This window comes from Mya arenaria, chromosome 9 (assembly GCF_026914265.1).
Source record: "Mya arenaria isolate MELC-2E11 chromosome 9, ASM2691426v1".
NCBI lineage: Eukaryota > Metazoa > Mollusca > Bivalvia > Myida > Myidae > Mya > Mya arenaria.
In genome coordinates, this window is record NC_069130.1 from 15,453,298 (window position 1) to 15,475,080 (window position 21,783).

The 21,783-nt window shown below is 33.7% G+C and overlaps 1 protein-coding gene across 4 annotated transcripts; it reads left to right on the forward strand.

Moving 5' to 3' along the window:
- The first annotated feature begins 1,533 nt into the window (after positions 1–1,533).
- LOC128245373 (uncharacterized) lies at positions 1,534–19,476 on the forward strand. 4 transcript variants are annotated; one of them, XM_052963509.1, is made up of 13 exons: positions 1,534–1,666; positions 5,859–6,040; positions 8,245–8,439; positions 8,654–8,848; positions 10,019–10,219; positions 10,440–10,637; positions 11,044–11,238; positions 11,467–11,664; positions 13,995–14,083; positions 14,928–15,121; positions 15,592–15,789; positions 16,335–16,473; positions 17,679–19,476. In XM_052963509.1, exons 2-13 carry the CDS (start codon positions 5,868–5,870, stop codon positions 18,293–18,295), a joined length of 2,592 nt encoding a protein of 863 aa, XP_052819469.1. In that variant the 5' UTR covers positions 1,534–1,666; positions 5,859–5,867; the 3' UTR covers positions 18,296–19,476. The 4 variants fall into 4 exon arrangements, with proteins under 4 accessions (XP_052819469.1, XP_052819472.1, XP_052819471.1 ...); XM_052963512.1 differs by having other exon boundaries at positions 11,566–11,664; XM_052963511.1 differs by having other exon boundaries at positions 10,467–10,637.
- The last annotated feature ends 2,307 nt before the right edge of the window (positions 19,477–21,783 follow it).

Below are 21,783 nucleotides of genomic sequence, written 5' to 3' on the forward strand. Positions count from 1 at the left end.
ACAGGTATAAGTTCACGTACCCGGTGTAGCTACAGGTATAAGTTCACGTAAACGGTGTAGCTACAGGTATAAGTTCACGTACCCGGTGTAGCTACTGGTATAAGTTCACGTACCCGGTATAGCTACAGGCATAAGTTCACGTACCCGGTGTAGCTACAGGTATAAGTTCACGTACCCGGCGTATAGCTACAGGTATAAGTTCACGTACCCGGTGTAGCTACAGGTATAAGTTCACGTACCCGGTATAGCTACAGGTATAAGTTCACGTACCCGGTGTAGCTACAGGTATAAGTTCACGTACACGTCGTGTAGCTACAGGTATACGTTTCATGTACACGGCGGGTTACTACAGGTATAAGTTCAAATACACGGCATGAAGCAACAGGTATTTAAATAGATTGCGTGCATGAACAGGAATAAATTCACGTACACTGCGTGTGGCTACATGTATAAGTTATAAGTGCACGCACATGGGTGTAGCTAGAGGTATAAGTGCACGTACATTTTGTGTATCTACAGGGAAGGGTTCACGTAAACCTTAAGTAGCTACAGGTATAAGTTCACGTACAATGCGTGTAGCTTCATGGATAAGTTGACGTCAACGTCGTGTAGCTAGAGGTATATTTGCACGATCACGTAGTGTATCTATAGGTATTAGTTAAATGGATGGCGTTTATGTACAGGTATAAGTTCACGTTTCCGTCTTGTAGCTATACACAGTAAACTCCACCAATACACACATACGCCACATCTACGCACGCACGCACGCACGCACGCACACACACACGCACACACACAAACAAACCCACAACCTTTCTCACATACACACATATATTATGCACGCACGCACGCACGCACGCACGCACGCACGCACACACACGCACACACACAAACAAACCCACAACCTTTCTCACATACACACATATATTATGCACGCACGCACGCACGCACGCACGCACGCACGCACACACACGCACACACACAAACAAACCCACAACCTTTCTCACATACACACATATATTATGCACGCTCGCACGCACGCACGCACAAACACACACACACACACACACACACACACACTCGCATCCACCCCCACCCATACACCCCACAACGTTTATTTCTAACCCTGAAAACATCCAAACTCATGTTCGTATTTGAACTTACATAAGGTAGCTTTCCGCTGGAGATTAATGTATTTATATTAATTTGTGTTTTACCACAGCCTTAAAATATACAAAAGTTAAGACCATATTAACATAGTATTACGGATTTCATCTATAAATATTAAACATAACTAATTCAATTCAAACACATTTAAGAACGATGTTAAATAAGTTTCAGTATGTTTTGTTTCAAGTTATGCCACAATAGTTTTCTGCATTCTATAATTTCTCTAGATACACAGTCCTCACCAGCGTTTGAATTCTACTCCACGATGGGTTATTTAAAACCCATTCAAATGATTTTGTATTTGAGTTGTATCGGGTATCACATAATTTAAGTTATGGTTTAGTTAAGAACGTTTACTTCAAACGAATATCGATCAAGTGTCTAATATTATGTGCCCGATATTAGGTGATTTGTGGTTCTTATGGATAACATGTTCACATTAAAGTTCACGGATTTAATGGAGATGTTTTAGTTCAATAGGTTCGATAAAATTAAGGTAACCATTTACAAAGCTTATTCACATAATTACATTTCTATCGTAATACTTGGTTGCCTTTGGCTGTGAAAATACTTAGGGAACTTAGTCATTATTTGAATGTATTCATGTAACTGAATCACCAAGAATGAAATTAGAAAAACATCTTGAAATTACATTTATAAAGTACAGATAAAAGAAAAAAGTACTTATATTATGTATATGTTATCTGCGTTAAAACTGTGGCCGTCTTTGTGTATAGTCAAACTATCTCCATTAGGCAATGTCTTACTTCGTTTATTGTAACATATTACATAGTGTTACTGATACCAGACCCCAGTACTTGCATAACCTGTCTAGTGCAATGTGGTATATAAAGGTCGATATGACTGCTAGTCAGGAGAGCCTTAGAGCGGAGAGAGCTTTGAGAAGGGAGCGCGCTAGTATCTCCCTGTGTTATGATCCGTCTTGTACTTGCATAACCTGTCTAGTGCAGTGTGGTATATAAAAGTCGATATGACTGCTAGTCAGGAGAGCCTTAGAGCGGAGAGAGCTTTGAGAAGGGAGGGCGCTAGTATCTCCCTGTGTTATGATCCGTCTTGTACTTGCATAACCTATCTAGTGCAGTGTGGTATATAAAAGTCGATATGACTGCTAGTCAGGAGAGCCTTAGAGCGGAGAGAGCTTTGAGAAGGGAGGGCGCTAGTATCTACCTGTGTTATGTTCCGTCTTGTACTTGCATAACCTGTCTAGTGCAGTGTGGTATATAAAAGTCGATATGACTGCTAGTCAGGAGAGCCTTAGAGCGGAGAGAGCTTTGAGAAGGGAGGGCGCTAGTATCTCCCTGTGTTATGATCCGGCTGGAAGCGTGACGCTACTTGAATTGTTAATAAAGTTATTCACACGGAACGGGCGATTATTGAATTATACTACATTTATATTAACTGCTGAACTCCATGTTGTTTATGTTTAGTTACGGCGCGTGAATAACAGGTATCTACCATCGCAAATGTAAACAACTCGTATCGTTATGATAAAATTTATATGAATAGCCCTTGACAACGCTTTTCTTGAGAACAGTTTAAACTATATACTAGTTGGAGAGCAGTAGCCGGCAGATTTTGCATGTTTTTGAAGATTTTCTCAGTAGATCGAAATGTTACGGAAATAATACTTACATTAAGTCTTAATGAAACTAGGTGTCAAGGTCTTGTAACTTTACAATATTACAATTTGTTATGTCATGAAGCGCGTGACGAATTGGGGCCACAAAGAGGGTAATCAATTAGTACCAATTTACGGACTATGAGATACAGTATCCGGCAGTTTTATTTCGAGACCGCTCCATGACTATAAACCTGTTTTTGTTCGGGTTGTTTCCTGACTTACATAAAAATACAACCTGTCACAAACAAAAGGTGAGAAATTTACTTAATGGTAAAGTTCACGGTTAATATTTGGAAGGTAAGTAAAACGGAAAACGAGATTGAACATAATAATTATAACTTTAATTTCATTTGAAATAAATACGTTAACGAACAAACAGCGTCAATTAATAAATAAATAAGCAAATAAAAACATAAATAAAAAAATAAAAAATAAATAAATAAATAAAGAAATAAATAAATAAATAAATAAATAAATAAATAAATAAATAAATAAATAAATAAATAAATAAATAAATAAATAAATAAATAAATAAATAAATAAATAAATAAATAAATAAATAAATAAATTTTCGAATAAAAGCAATTAAATGAAAAAAAAATGTATTATAAAAGAAAATTACAAATAATACAACACAACACAACAGATATAACGGTACTTGGCTCATGTTTAATAGTATCAGTCTATTCTTCTAAGCCTAAGCGAAACTCACAAAACCATTCTGCCCCTGCTTCAAGACTTGCCCTCAGATCATACTGTTCAGCCCGACACAGACACTCACAATGATACTACCTGCTTGATGCACATTCACTTCCTCTGAATCAGCAATACCACTTATCACCCTCTTTATCATCGTTTACCGTACCACGGACACAACACACTCCACATTCCAATTTCTCCCACCACAGATAAGTAGATCCAGTAATTTAACCAGGCTAGAAATTCCTATCTTGCCCACGGGCGAAGATAAAATGCCCGTATGGAACTCATTTTTAATCGTCACCACATTGTTATTACCTCCCTTGTTGAAGACTGTCGTCTGAAGCATTGTGGAAACCTTGTATTGTGGCAATATTTAGAAGGCTAATTAACTGTTTCCCGCTTAAAGTGTCACCATAAAACAGTTTTCACGCACTTTTCAAGAAATAATGCTTCATTCTCCTTAAAACTATTTAAAGACCGATTTGACTATTAACATAATCTGAATCACTGCGCGCATATCCATGACGACCACGAATTATCGCATATCCATACACGATATTTTTTGCTAAGCACAAAAGAGTTCCAGCAAAAAATACATTTTTACTTAAATTTGTTTAACTGAGGTGGGAGAAAAGGAATCTACCATAGCCGCTCGTGTAAGATAGGTTCGTCCCGACACTTGCGCAGGGTGTTTTGCGGAAACTCGGTAAACCTCGTTTCCGCAAAACACCCTACGCTCGGGTCGGAATTAACATATCTTAAATTATCGGCCATGGAAGATACTTATATTCATCTCTTTATCATCCTCTCTTCAAGCCCACCCCCCCCCCCCACTGTATTGAACGCTCCTCCATTTGAATCGTGGCTAATTAAACTTTAAATCAATATCTGTAAATTACTGCAAAGTGAATGTATGGTAATGCAGCAAATATATATACCGGCAACGCCTAAAGTTTGACGTCCTGCAGTGTGAACACGAGGTTAACGTTCATGTAGCTTTTATAATTCGACGTAAATACGATTAATATCTATTAAATAATTTCCTCATGGCTAACCCCGGGTCCTTAATATGGTATTGTATGGTAGACCGAGGAACGCCAAAATCCCATGCTGCCTTTCAAAGGCTCATAATTCCTCGGCGTACACCGGACATGGCCAGTTTCGGATCTTCGCACGCGTATTTCATTGCCGTATCGTTGAGTAAAATAAAAACACACATATACTGTACTATGGATTATTGTGTATGTTATAATGCATTCATTGGAAACAACTGCGCAACTGTAGTTAATCACGACATAAGATAATTATGAATACAATATTAAGAAATGAAACTATGCAATCATACTGCAGATAACTAAAGATCATCAATATAAAATTTTCCTATGGAAAAAGTTTAATCAACATCTGGACCTTGGAGATATCAGACTCGATTTCAATTGATAGTATTACATGTAATTCATAAATCTTCCTAAATTAAAATAGGATTGATTTCATAGTAGTCCCAATGTTCAGTTAATATTGACATCATCACGTTTATCAATTATTATTCATACGTTCAACAAAAGTTTTCATTAAAATATGTAAACAGCTACATTATTTGGCTTTCACTTTTTTATTAGTGTCCATTGTAAATGTTATACAACATGGAATGAATGCATTGTCGACATTTTAAGGGGTTATTAACGGCTTATTAACCTTAATTTCCCAATGGAGCGCCTCTATTAAACAGGGAAGTAATCAAACATTTACAGCGCTGGAGTAGTCTCGCTTTAACAACGCGTCTTAAACCATACCATGGCAACATGAACTTTTGAATTTGGTTGGTTTAAAGGCGATTGACGGGCGAAATGCAAACAACATTTCAACAGGCTTTTATAAAAAATACATGATGCTGTGAATCATCGAATAATAATTGCTTATAATCAACACTTGACTGCCGGTTAATGCCAGGGCTATAATAAGATATGCAAATTTATTCAACTGCGCATGTGCAGTCACATTCACGTGAGCATCCCCCACGTAAAAGTTGGCGAACTTTTTGACATTTCCTATACGTTTTGGGAATAAAATGTTAAAACTTACGCTTTGTATTGAATTCGATGCAAATTGGTTTTGCTTGGATATGGTTCTTTTTGACCATTTTCAACATGTTTAAGAAGATAAAAAAAACACGAATAAAAACCGATTGCCGGCTACTGTTTCCGCCGGCTACTGTTCTCCAGCCAGTATTTTACCACAGGTACGGTTTGTGACAATGTTATGCTTCGAACCCAGCATAACAATATTGTTCTAAACTATATTGAAGTTTCCTATTAAAACTTATATGCCAGACAAAAAATTGTAGAAAATTGAAATGGATGAAGGCAAACAGAAAGAGAATGATTTTAAAGAACAATTGGAAAAAAGAAATGCACTATTGATTCGTACACTGGAGAAGTTAGCAACCGCTGAAGATGAAATTCAAAGCTTAGAACATGAAAGGCAGGCGCTACAAGAAGAAACTAAGATTCTTCGAAATAGCAGAAGGTAAGCAATTATCTTTTTATATGATTTCTGGTGTTTAGCTGTTAACTTAAAAATGATATATCACTGTTTCCTATACATCAACGACGTCATTGCCAAAATACTAAAACCATTACATGACGTTCGTGTACAATGAAGCGCGCATGTTCTGAAAAAGTACATTGTAGAGTTATTTTATGTATATTTTAGTAATTTTCATAAAAAAGTATTAATGTTGTGTTTATCTGGTATCATAAGTATAAATAACTGTGGATCCGATGCAGTTGTATATACCTTTACTGTAAGATTTAGATTACATGCAAATCTGAAAGCACTTTCCAAAATCAAATGTGATTTTGTTTTTAAATTTCAGATGTTCTTAAATAATCTACCAGTAAAAAATGCTAGGAATCTTATCAAAAGTTTCATTATCAAATATTGTATTACAGTTTGGAAGTATAATTTTTACAATTTTGTGTGCCAGTTGAGGAAATAAAATTCAGCTGGTGCCCAACGGGAGTAATTTATTTTTAGACTAGAATAATAACATTTTCATATTTTTTTTTCTACAATTGTTCATTATATACAACGCAAACCTATCTTGTGCTACATTGGACGTTCGTGTGTCAATTAATAAAAACATAGTATAAAAATAACCGGGATAGAGAACACTGTGGTATATCAATAATTGATTCCGAGGTTTTCAATATATTGTGAAGAGTGCACTGTTGTTAACAATTTGGTCCGCCGATGTAGGTCACATCGGCAATAATACTTCCCATCCAATTGGAACAGGTCGATATTGGTAAAATGAGCTTAAACTTATCATCACACCCCATTCATAGAATTTTAAAGATACATGGAGCATTATTATCTTGATCTGAGGACAAAGTTCAACAATTTTGGGAAACAATAAAATGTTTTTTTTCTCCTAAAATTATTTTTTACTAGTCGAAGACAGACAATACTGTGACCTGACCTTATATCTACTTTGCATTAATTTCTTAATTCCCATGGACATTTAAAACAAAAGTTACTAAAACGCTACTTTTCAAAATATTGACCATTGTATTAAAGTGTATTAAAATCAAATAATAAAATGAATTATTTTCCACATTGGAATAAATTCCATCGAGCATTTGTTAAATAATGGGGATTTTTTCAAATTGGGATTATACAATCTGGACATTATTTTCTCACTCCCAGATAAACAAATTTTAGAGGTGTTGTAATAGATAATTTAAGTTATATATAGAAAGAAATGTCCTTCTCCATTGGAATAAATCGCTGTATTTACAATCACTTGCAAAAAATTCCTATCGGCTATCCGTTGGGATATCATGTCGAAAGGGGGATTTAGAAAATCCCTACGGGCAAGCCGTTTGTCGAGTTTCTACATGTTATTATAAACTTCTAAAAATGTGAAAATTATTCCTTAATATGGTACAAACATATTAGGAACACGTTGTATATAAATAGAGAAATAAAGGTTGCCTGTGTTCCGGCGAAACTGGGCGCTGTTTATAACAAATTATTTGTCTTTTAAGTATTTGATATTTGATATACAGCAAAAATGAAAATAAAAACTTAGCTGTGTTTTATATATATATTACGATACATAAATTGTATCAATAGTATACTCAATCGCCAATCGTCGGCCATCAGATGACTGTACTGATAGTACATATTATTCAATGTATTATGTATATGATTTTTATCTCTTTTCATCCCTTATTAATAAAAAAACAAATAACACAAAATCTTTATTGTGGAAATTAACTCAATACATTTTCCAATCCTCTCTTCTGACAAACAATTAATTCGAATTGATTAGCATCGGAATTGTGCAGTGATTTCGGTTTCCTGTTCTTACCCATATTAACGTCTGGGTATGAATTAATGACAAACAAATGATAAAATAGTCAGAAATAAATATTTTATGTAAGCGAATCACCTGACCTAAATAATACTAAATCATAGCCGTTCGTCGCATACTACATGAAATAATCGTACAGAGATTCTTAAGTTGAACAGTGACACATTTGTTCTTATTCAGTAAAACAACCAAATCATATCTGCCTATGTCTTGCTGGTCGTATATTGACTATTCGATTTTTCTATCAATTGAACAAGGTAGTTAATCGATCTTTTCAACATCAGTCTTTACTGATCATTTAAAAGCTGGCCAAAATGTATTTGATCGATGTGTTTTTATCTTGTTATAACAGTGGCCTTTCAAAGGAATGTACTAATCAGGAGAAAACAATATCGACAATGAAGAAGGAGGGGCAGCGCTTAAGACACAGAATTGAGGAACTTGAAAACATGGTTGAAGACTTAAAAAAGGATGTACTAGATCTAAAAGGACATATGTCGACAATAAAAGCGATTGAATGTGGAAGTGATGAAGCAGGAAGAATGAGGTAACAAAATTAGCTTTCATTTCGTTCTTCATAATTGTCTCTCTCCAAGAATAAATTTATTTTCCTTCCGCTAGCATGGATACCAAAGCAACGAACAGACCACGAAGTAATATCTAATATAAAAGTTACATATACTCAAAACTTCTATTTTAAGGTGCATTTTATTGTGGGTCGTACACTCTATGTCTATAGTATTACCTTGTTTATGATACAGTTTGACAGATACATTAGACACAAGACATTTTGAAAAGGAGAACGCAGATTTAGTGGAGAAAACGAAAACTCTGACAAAAGAAAATGAAAGCTTCAAAACAGAGTGTAAGCAACTACGGGAGGAGGGTGAACAATTAAAAAGCATCCTTAAGATTTTCCAAGAAACTCGGATTGAAAGCGATAAAGCTTTACTCAGGTATTTTTTTTCAAACATTTTTACGTAACATTTAAAATACTGACAGAAACCTTAAAATAATAAATATTCGTTGTCAATTGATAATTATATACTAGTATATAATTAAATAACTGTCTGTTGACAGTCACAAATGTATTATTGCATTGCTGTATTTGTCAATCACATCTGATCACTTCGCATATTCGTAAACAATTTAAATAATTAAGTATGCTCAAAGCTTCACTTAAAAACAAAAACGACCCTAACCTCGCTAAATATAGACAAATCGTTGCAGATCCTGACAGATCGTATAGTACCGTTATCTTTGTTTGTGCAAGTTTACTGTTTCTAACATAGTGCACGCTATTGTAACGTGCTTAAGATATGCATCATTGATGGGAGGTCGCAAACTGAGCCACTGTGTCCGTCGTCTGTCGTCCGTTTGGCGACACTCAAAATATTGAGATATAGTGCTCTTCTTTCCTTTTTCCATTTCTTAATATTTACATTAACACTTCATTCCTTAACGATGGTTGTTGTTTATCAATTTCGCATTATTTCTGTATAAAACACATAATTAAAAACTCGTGACTAACAAACGCTAGTTTCGCGTATTATCGCGAGATATAATGAGAACTTTGTAGGTGGGGATATTTGCTTTCTTGTTATTGTTAATTTTACATAACTCCAATTGCATTTTTCTAGCTAAAATAAAGTTATAATACGTTGTTAAACTATTATTTTCCTTAAAAAATAGAAATTAAACCCATGAATAAGAAACTATTTTTTCTGCGCATTCATTGTTTTACAGATTTAGATTACTGTAGCTGTTCGGATTTACCCACCGTTGAGAACAACGAGAAAAAGAAAAAACAAGAGAAAATGCTCTAAATCTTGATTAATGTATTGATTTTAGCAGAAATGTACATTTAAATAAATGTAAATATAAGTATTAAAATTCGACATTTTGCATTTCATTGGGATATGGCATGCAACGGCGCAGTTCAAAATGCTGGAAGAGTCGGACTCAACCATTTTGAACAGTCCAATTGCTTACCATACCCCAATAAAATGCAAAAGGTCGAATTATAATCCTTAAATAACATCTTTTTTAATTTATCATTAAAAAGCTTGTCAAGCAATCTCTGATAATAAATAAAACAATACAATGTTTTGATCTGATTTATACAGTCGCTTTTCAAAGCAAAAGGAATGCAAAAGTCCCGATAAAACAATGTTGATAATTGAAATGGATAAACAGCAATTAAGAGACAAAATTGTACAGCTGGAAATTGAAGTTAAATCACTAAGAGAGATAGTGATAAACCTTGAAGAAAAGATGTCAACGATAAACGCTGTTGAATGTGAACTTGATGAAACAGGCAGAATGAGGTAATATTTATTTTTTATTTTCGTTCTTCCGAAGAGTTTCTCCCAGAAATAATTAGCCTTTATACAGCTATCATTAAAAACACAGCTTAGGAAAGATGTAGTAAAAAACAAAAATAAAATGACTTAAAAGTAAAATAATCTCAAAATAACTATTTTAGAGAACATAATTTTGCGGGCAGTATATTTTAGGTTTATCGTTATTTTATTGGATGTTCTACAGTTTAACAGTTGTTACAATGCACACCAGGCAACTTGAACAGGAGAACGCAGATTTAATGGAAAGAACGAAAACTCTGACAAAGGAAAATCAAAGCTTTAAAAAAGAGACTAAGCACCTAGAGGAAGAACGTAAACATTTTGAAAGCATCATTAAGATTTTTCAACACACTGGAATGGAAAGCGATAAAGCTTTACTCAGGTATTTATTCTTGACACAATATTCCGTAACATTTAGACATATAATTCATTTAGCGGACAGATTGCTTCAATCATAGATACATTGTAATAGTCTGTCAACAGTCGTGAATTTTCATTGCATTGCTGAATTTGTCGAATGGAATACTTCGCATATTCGTAAACAATTTAAGAACAAAAAGAATGCTCCAAGATTACTTATTTAAAGGTAGTAAATACCTCGGTGAAGGAAGACGACTCGTGGCAGAACCTGACACATTTTATAATTAATAAATATTTTCTTTGTGTTCTCATCCAGTTTATAACAAATTATTCATTTTTCTAATATCCTCCTTAAATAATCATTTAAAAAACTAGTCAAATAGTATATGATAATAGAAAAAAAAAGTATTTTAATCTTATTATTACAGTCGCATTTTAAAGGGATGTAAAACTCACGAGAAATCATTATCGATATTGGAGAAGGAGAGGCAACAGTTAAGAGACACAATTGTAGAGCTTGGGAATGAGGTTGAAGTTCTGAACGAAGAAATCATAGACCTTAAAGATTATGAGTCGACGATAGAGGCAGCCAAATGTGCCAATAACACAGCAGAAAAAAAAAGGTAAAGACTTTCGTTATCATTTCTTTCTTCCATAGGTTCTCTCTCCCAGAATAAATGATCTTTCATACGTCTAGTATTACGAACCAAGCAAATAAAACGAAGGGAATTTCACAGTTATCTTAATAAGTTATATATACTCATAATTACTGTTTAAGGAAGCATTTTTTTGCGTGTAATAAAATATATATATATAATAAATTAAATTTATAAATTTTGTAAATGCTAAAGATTGACATATGAAACAAGGCACAACAGGCGACTTAAAAAAAAGAACGCAGTTTTGAAAAAGACAATGAAAACTCTGACAAATGAAAATGAAAACTACAGAATAGAGACTACGAAACTACAGAGGGAACGTGAATATGTTAAAAGAATCATAAAGATTTTCCAAGAAACTCGAATTGAAAGTGATACAGCCTTACTCAGGTATGTTTTCGTTTTGTCATTACATATAAGCGGACTTTTGATTCAGCTGACAAAATACTTTCACCAGTAACTGTATATAAAGCAACATGTAGTACTTGTTTGAACAGGTTTAACATATAAAAACAGTTACGGTCCCTTTACTGTTATCAATATATCATTGCTTTGATGTATTTGTCGAATGCATAACAATTAACAAAACGTATCCTCAAAACTTCATCTAAAAGCAAATCTGGACTCGCAGAAAATTGACGACTAGTGGCAGATCCTGAAAGATTGTTCATTAATATTATAAGCAAAACGTGCTAATGAGCCTCAATGAACCCCTATATTAATCGTTTGTTTTTTAACAGTATTTTGTCAGTAACTAAGATCTTTCAAAAATGACGAATATGTGAATACTCATTAACATATGGTATATTTCAAACAACACCTACTACTGAAAATGTTGAAGATATTTAAATATTTTATTTGGCTTTTGAAAGAAAAAAACTAATTCATAGTTTTCTTGTTTATGTCTGTTAATATATCTTAACCAAAGCATATTGGTTTTATTATTTATCTAACCGTTTCTTTACACAATAATGTGGGGGGTTTAAAAACAGTATGGTCAGATTTGTAATCAAATATTTTTATCTTCATAGCCTGAACCCGCTCATTTCGTTTTATTCCAGTTTATTAATAAATCGTATTGATTTATTTAAGAGTTGTTCTGTGTATTAATAAAATAAACTGAAAGTGCAAAATGTGTCTAGCAGCTTTGCTCATAAAAATAAAGTATTTATTTAATTATTTTCACATCATCCATGTGTACTCGACTATGATGAAAAACTATTGGTCGATTGACACAAAGGGGAAATGCTGAGGTTGTTGGAGATCATTTGAGCACTAATATAGAATATGGCTCCAGTTATGAGCACCGTTTATTGGTGAAGCCTATTTGATACATATTTCAAAGTAAAAGTGGTAACTAAGACTTTGTCATATGACCTCATAATCGATTAGGTCATCCTCTTATAATAGGCATGTATCCTACTTGAGAAATTTGAGGATTGTAAGAAAAAGCACATACGATGTAGAATGAATATACCATTTTTATAGTAAAGCTAGTGGCCTTTCAGAAACAAACACCATATTTCAAACATTCAAGATTTAAGATTAGTTTGTTTCCCTGAGCACGATGTACTCAAGGTAATCAGTTTTAATCACACTGTCCGTTGAAGCTGTCAACGTCTGGCTTAAAATTACATCTTCTAAAAAAGCAGACTAACACGGGATCGACTATGAAATACTTATATTATTGAACCATAATCGATAGTGTCTATATATTTTATATCTATAATGCATAATGTATGTGTCTCTAGCATTTCTTTTTTCTACGGTTACCCCAGGGGGTTAAAACTGTACCCGCCTTTTGGAATATATCTCTTATAAAGAATTAAATTGGAAACTTTTTGGAAATCCTTTTCGCTTGAACCGAAATAATTAGATCTAAGTTATTCTATATAATGTATTGAGAAGTGGTCTTCTTTCAAGCTTAGTCAAATGGTGATCCTGGGGTAAAATCTGGCCTGCCTAAGGGCCACCTACTGTGTATATATTTACATTGGGATTTCTATGAAAATAGTTTACATTCTAAGCAACCACTGATCCTTGGCAGCCAAACGTTTTTAATAGGATCACCTTTGACTTTCCTGAATTACAATTGATTTTCTAATCCATCATGTACTTACATTTAGTAAACATTTAATTTCTGGCTAGCGATTAAGGGCCGTTTCGTACCTTTTTTTAATTACATCAATGATACATACGCATCCATTCATAACAGTTTAAGTATGTTCGATAGTTAAGCAGATTTTAAGAAAAAATTGTATGATAATTTATTTCAAAAAGGCCGATATCCAAACAATACTGTTTAGACCATTTACCGTGCTGTAACTCTTCTACTCGACATAAAGAAGTCGAGAACACTACATGATCCTATCGTCACTTACGATCAACGCTTTCATTTTAATGATTTTGGACATGGGATTATTTTTGTCGACAATTTTGTAAATTGATTTGATTTATTTTTCACGTTTTCTTCTTTACCTTATAGGTGGACCAAAATAAGTAAACATAATGCTCTAAAATAATGAAGTCAATACATCATGTTCAAATGAGTTATATCTAGGCGACATATCACTGGCAACAGTGTATGCTACAACTCATCAAGTCGCCATAAAACAAGCCGCCATGACTACATCATTACAGCATCAGATCCTGTGTAACTATATTACTTATGTTGAGCAATCAGGAATATCATCATTCATTCATTTCTTCTTCTATTTCAGGAAATACTTTACGCCAAGGGACAATTACATTTTGATTACCTGTATTCACATAGATGAACGAATAACAATAGCACACGCTTTAAAACATGGTATGACACTAGTAAGGTCGACAAGTTCTACAGAAGTTGATTAACCGGATATAATTGATTATTAGTTGTTGTTAACTGTCAGCGTTAAAGTGTTTAGTAATGGGTAACGATAAGGCAATTATCAATAATCACATATATTCAATTCCACCTCACCTATATTTTTACCGCAATTGCGATTTGTTGTGGCTATTCTTATTTCTTGAAGAGTGCAGTTAAACCGAAATGTATTTCCGTACGCGGTGACCTTTTCACAAGATAAAATATTGTTTTTAAGCCGAAGTAAAAGGTTTGGAGCCTTTATATTGCGGCAGGACAGCTTTGCATCGTTGTAAATGCTTTAAAAAAATTGCGGTATCCAGTAAAAAAACGTTATTTTTAGACGGAAGGACTGCTGTTATGCTTGAAACTGAATGGAACAAAACTTTCAAGGAACTTTTTTTCAAAAATGCAACAGTTTGCTGAACTATAAGTGACATCATTATACACAAGTTCTCACCAAAAAAATAAGCATGAACCAACACTAACTCGAAATACATGATTATATACATCGTATGCCCAAATAACAACCAAGTCGACTCTGATAACCTTTTTTCGAGACCCATGCCGGTTGATTTAAAGTCATTTCCCTCTTTGTGCAAACAGTTATACCAGTTAACCATTTTAACCACTACGCCACGGCATAACGCTTAGCATAACGTGTACGAAATTATATTTTTATATATAGTATCATACTTTGTAATTTTAAAAATGCTTCATCGGTCATTATTTTTTGGCATTTATGTAAAACTAAAACGAAATAGTAATCGTGTCGCGCTGTCAGTTTGAATTTTAAACTTTTTTTCAGAACCTAATAAGGCCTTCATAATCAATTGCTCACCTTTTGATTGCAATTTTCCGCCAACAATTTTATTCGACCACAATATGAAGGTGTGTCAGATTGGACGTGCAGCGGAAAAGCAATACAGTGCACTTAGGGAGGAGGAGCTAGAGCAATTCCACTTGTTTCGATTGACTTGTAGCGAGAAATCAGCTTTCTTGGTAGATATTATGTGATGGTTTAAGCAGCTCATTATTTCTAATAAAGTTATGGTGGATATCAACATTTCAATTTTTTTCTGTTCATTCATTTGATAAAAATCGCGTTATCGTGTTTTCTCGTGTTGCGTCTTTATGTTATAACATGTTCATGCAACGCAAAAAAAACACAAAAAAATCCTGTATGCAAGAAGAAAAGAAAACGTGAAAAGTCCGTTATATTATACTGTCGTATTTTTAGATTCAATCTGACGGATTTTCATCTTCAGTTAAAGTGCCACGTTCAGCACCCATTAAATTTTACACTTAGTAGAATGGCATATTTAAATCAACAAATAAATAATTAAAAACATGGCTGGGATAAATTATTTTCCTTGGTTTCGCTTGAAAACGAATATATTATGTCTCAGAGCAAGAAAGATAACTATTTCGTCAGATATTTTCTGCATCTAATTAGATTTCCTATCTTTCAGGGTCATGAGCATTGGGACGTTGCAAAGAAAACACGTCTTGACGTTGTTCGTCTGTATCAGGAGCTTATTCACTACTTAGGCAGCATTGTTAAGGAGTATTTCAGCTTAATCCCTCCCAAAGCAATAACTTGGTCATTGATTGTTCCAAGACAATGGGGTATCGCGGGGCACGAGTTCATGACTGAAGCTGCTATAAAGGTGCTTATGTATTGTTATTAAAATAATAAAAATCAGGTCTTAGAGCCGTGTTTATTAACGTCCCAGTTTAAATCAACCTATATTACCTATTCGGAGGTTTAGATTTGGCAGAATGCGATTATGTAAGTTTTACATTTTTTTTATAGAACGCAGCTCGAAAGAAAGCAAACATAAAATTTGATTACATCTCTTTATTTTATGTGTAATTTAGAACGGACTTAATAAAAACTAGAAATAATTATTTAAAGAACTCATAAAAACACACGACTGTTTTAATAAAAAAAAATGCAAAGATTAATACATGTTTTAAAATCGCTTATTTATAATTTTGATACGCAATTTATAACAACGGTGGGCAAATAAGGCCGCAAACTTTTAATTCTGTAGTTTTCAACTACATTTAACCGCTACAAACTTTTTTAAACACAGAATGATTAACCGAAAGTTAAGAGCTGCATGTTCTAATTAAGAAAAAAATAAAACAAAAAACAGTACATGTATTTTCAATTTTGCATTAAGGATCAAGCAACATTATCTAATTTCAGGCAGGCATTGAACAAGACACAATTGTCACTGTTTTCGCTCCTTTGGCATACATTGCATATGCAGAAATCATGGACAAGGGTACTCGTGAAGAACATCTATTGAAACCAGGAATGAATATCCTCTTGATCGAAGCCCGCGGTATATTAAATCGTTTTATTGCACACCAGTGCTTTTAGTTATATGTTATAAGTGTGTTTATAAGACCCCTTTGCTTGGATATAGAGTAAGAATATACAAAATATTAATGCATAAACCTACAGAAACAAGCTCAGTAGCAAAATGTTTAAACATAAGCCCGGTTTAGTGGCACTGGGCAACCGCCAAAGACATAGAACGCAAAATCACAAACATGAAACATAGAAGAATAGCACAAAACTCCACAAACAGCACAGTGCATACATACTATATATACAAAAATAGGTATATTGATCAAGAATCGTTAGGTACCGCCTTTGAACAGTCAGTGCAATGTTAATCTACTGGGGTTTAAACCAGTCTATGTGCACAAACCTCACTCTTATCCCAACAATCCTGAATAATTAAAGATAAAACGCAAAAGGTAAATCCTATCAAAGTATGCATTAACTTGAGGTAACTTATCAATAAAACAAATAATAATAAACTTATAGGTAAACCCCAAGTACTTTTATGATAAGAGATCCCAACTCTATCTGCAGACGGGGGGAACATCGAGAGCACCTAATGCAAAAACTTTTCAACGATACGATGCAGTCATCGTTAGAAACTATAAACATTCCACACAGTCTGCCTTATAAAATGAAAGGTTTAAAACTGTGTGATCATTGAGTTTCATAATAAAAGCATCATTGTACTAAAACTGGGAACAAATAAGGAAAATATTATTAAAAAAGCGACTTGTATCTGCTAATCTGCTGATCAAAAGCCTTACGAATTTAATTAAGACCCTTAATTAGTTGAAATATTTTTTTTGTTTTTCTTTATCCAGATATAGTTTTGACCGACAAATTTAAGTAAATCAAAATGGTTTCTTAGCAATATTGAAAACACAGATCAACACTACTCAATATATCAATCTGCACGTATATCCCTAGAAAACCTAGTGTTTCGAACAATTCTAATATTTTCGTTAGAATGAGAACCCAATAAAGGTATAGTTAGGAGTGATATTCAATATTCAACTTAAGCCAATGATATGGTCGATTTCAATGACTTCATTCACTGTATAGGTTGTTACGTTTATCGAGCAATCGGATAAACCACTTGGTTGTGAGATTCAATTAAGACAATATTGAATATCACTCTTGAAAGTCAAATGTATAATAAAAGTTGGTATTTAACTAGGAATTGGATTTCGTTTTTAGAAACTGTGCATATTACGGTGTATCAGAGGAAAAGAGGAGGTGGACTGCGTGAAGTTCTACCGCCACATATCCTACATTGCGGGCAAAGTTTGTTTGCAAAAATACTAGTAGAGATTGTGGGACCACAGGTGTGGGCTGAATTCTGTGACAAAGCGCCAGAAGACCTTTTGGATCTTCAACGCACTATTTCATCCAGGATGCGCCAACATGGAGAGGTCCCTTTAATCAGATTTTCAGTACCAGTGTCTCTTAAAGAAATATTTCTAAAATACACAGGTACTAGCATTGGAGAATACGTCAAAACATCAATATATTCGGAATCAGTTGAATTTCCTGGTATTCACGACAAAATCACAGTTAAACCAAGCCTTTTTGTTGACCGATGCGCAGATGTTCTTATGGGTTTTCAAAAGACATTAGTTACAACTTCGTTTGTTTCTGGTGATATGGTTCTACTGTTAGTTGGAGGTTTTGCACAGTATAAACCATTTCAAGAGGCGGTCAAACTAGCTTTCCCTCATCACCGCGTCATAATTCCGGATCATGAGGAACACGTTGTGGAAAAAGGTGGCGCCTTAATTGGTCAGAACGTGCACAACTGTTCTGATTATAAATGAACCTTAAAGGTTTTATAGTGATTTATGCATGGAAATATGAAATAATATCAGAAAAGAAAAAAAAAACATTTACCACCATTGTACATGCATATGGAATTAAAAGGCGTTAGGTATTATAATAACAATTCAATATATATTGATATGGGACCGCTCCGGCTGGTGTATTTTAAAATACAACTTTTCTATTGCGTTTATCTATTTTCACAAAATTTACATCAGAAGTAAATGCTTTTATTTGTGAGTACAGACTTAATAAAAACAAAGTCAATTAGATTTTCGAATACAATCATGTGCATCAGGATTTTTATTGAAAAGTTTTGCTAAAAATGTACGTAACTCATGCTTTGAAAAAAGCTAATTGCAAGAGAACATCATATACTACATTCTAATTTTAATCTTTTTTCAGATATATAAAGTTAAGTAAAGTAATGATATATATAAAATAATTTCGATACATATATCATACGGTATTGATTTAATTATAGTTCATGCAAAACACGAATATAAAAATTAATCGTATCGTTACACGTTGCTCAGTTTATTTTAAATATACCCGTCGTTTGCAATATTAAATTTAGTTTGGTATCTAAAAAAATGCATCATCTTCTACATTGGGGTCCTCATAGAGTATGCCGCGTTATTGCGTGCATGAAGCGTGTGCATCTTAAAACGATGTATACAGTGTTGTTGTATTTTTGTTGTTCTATTTTTGTTGTTGTTGTTTTTTGTGTTATTGTATTTTTGGAAGGGGGCTAGGTTTCCACGTTTCAATGTCGACAGTGAGCATTTACAAATGATTTTAACAGCAGGATATTGAATCTGAAATTGCCCTATATGATCTATGTATAATGATACTGCTTCTTGCATACAATCTGGTTATTCTGGGTAATTTAGTTAAAGATTGAAAAGAAGTGAAATCATTCTATACGACTAAACTAAACTAGGGGTAAATATATCCAAAAAGGTCGTTGTTTTTTTGTAAATGAGGTCCTATGCGGCAAAGCAAAACTTAGTAAAATCAGAAAGAACCACTGGAAAAAGTTGATAGTTTCAATTATCAGGGCATCATATCTTACTAAACGGGATCATTTTGTTTAGATTATCAATTTGTTGTGGCTAAGGGTCTAAATATATGTATGTTGTAAGAAAGAATATCAATAAAAATGATGTGACTCCTTAAATGGCGTTGCAATTGTTTAATTCATTTGAAGGCTCAATCCTATATTACTGTTGCCGAGTTTCTGATCCAACGAATCGACCTAGAGTTCTGTAAATCGGTTTAAGGACTTATGCAAATTACTAGAACAGCAGCTGTGTACAGTGAATAAGGATGCTATCCTCTAAACGTTAACATAAACGTCGGACGAAGTTATTAAGTTTTGACTCATGAACAAGATTTTATGAACATCTTTATTAACACTATTGTTTAGTAAACTTTTGAATTTTGTGAAGATGGATTTTAGTCCTGGGAATTCAAGGTAAACTATTTTTCGATGAAAACAGATTTCTGTAGGTTCGGCTCAATCTGGAACATTATATCGTGAATGCATTTATTTCAATTTTACATATTATTATCACATTTGCATAATACATTTAGTACGGAGATATATCTGGATACATTATATAATAAAACAAATGAAAAATGTCTTACTATATTACGCGCACAATTTATGTATTGAAGCGGAAGAATTCTTAGAAATGGAAGATTGTGTTTCTTATGTAACGCTCAAGAAATTGAAGATATATTTCATTTTTATACTAGATGTAGTTTTTAGATTGACCCCAGAGAAAAAGTTTGAAAAAAAAGTATTATATGTAAGGCCAGGTATGCTAAAATTTATAAACAGTATTGCAAATGTATGCAAATACTTGTTTGGGCAACTAGTAGATTAACTCTCAAAGTCAACGGCATCGTTTACACTTTAATTATTTTGTCAGTGTTTAAACCATAAACCATTCATATTTCCATTGTTTGTTTTCATGAACGTAACATATTTCATATTATAATTGATGTTTATTCTCCATATTTCATAAATATACGTGTACATCTTGTTTAACGGCTGTTAAAACGATGATCACTTGAATGATTTTTTTTTCTGTACTATATACTTTTTTTATGACGAAAGGCTTTGTTGTATATTTTGTAATAAAATTATGTTTGATTTTGTTCTGCTTTTTAAAGCATACAAACATAAAACAGACTGCACCTGATGAGAAATATTGAAGCCTGCAAACAGCGCACTTCCGTTACGATTGGCCGCACCAAAGTAGATCTTATAATGAATTTGTATTCAATTTGTGAATAAGCTAGGGTCAGCCAAAATAACTGAGCAAAACATAATAACTTTAAAATAAGATCAACAAAAAAAACTACTTATTAACAATCAAATTATTCTCCCTTGGAGCGATTTACTAAATTTCATCTCCGTGGCAACGCCTGGATACCGGTTGCTATGAAACTGAAGTTGACTCATCGGACCTCCCCGATCACGGCACACTCTAGTTCATCTAAACTATCGTAACGGATTCCTCAAAGTGTTTATTTCAATTTTAGAAACAAATCGAAATTTGTGGGGGAAAGATCTGGCGAGTACGAAAGGTGACCAAGCACTTCCGAGATATATCCCTCCAGTACTTTCTTTACATTCTTTCATTTGTGGGTTGTGGCGTTGTCGTGCAAAATGAGTGGTGTGCTGGCAATTAGTTCGGAGTTCTAGGGACCAAAGGACCAATTTGGTGCACAAATAATTTGATGTTGAGGTATTTTGGCAATACGGCGAAGTCTTACAATTGTATTCAATGCATGTATATATCAAGACATAGCCGAACAGAGTCAATCATTCCGAACGATTTAAATGAATAAATTCAATTGACAGACGTTTGTTGATTATGTGATATGCAAACATATGTAAAATGTCCATTGTGGTTAATGGCTAGAAGCGCTTGACCACGGAGACGGCATTTATGCATGTAATAAATAGCAGAATCAGAGGGGGGGGGGGGGGCACCATGTGCGCGCCCCGTCCCCCAACCCCCTTAAACCATACAAATATACTTTTTAGTCAATATCTAAAACAAAGCTTAGAATGCAATATTCGTTCACGTACTCCAGAGCGATGATGCTACGCGTTGAATTTATTATTATCAAACCTCTGATGAAAGAGTATCTGCCAAGACTACTCCGTTTGAAGAGAATCTCTCATGTTTTGGCACAAAAAATATTTTCCCCATAATACATCTGAAAACACTTATATTATAATTATTTTACTTAAAGAAACCGAAATTGCTGACATAAAAATACTATTTTGTTAAACAAATATCATATTGGTTATAGTGAGAACCAAACCCACGCTGGTGCAGTTGAAAAAAAAGTCTCTTATCCACTCGCCCGCAGGGACTCATACAAAGGTGATTTATATTTAAACCTTTATTGAAAATATTGGTGAATCACGTGATAATGTCAATTAAATAATCATGACACAGCCTTT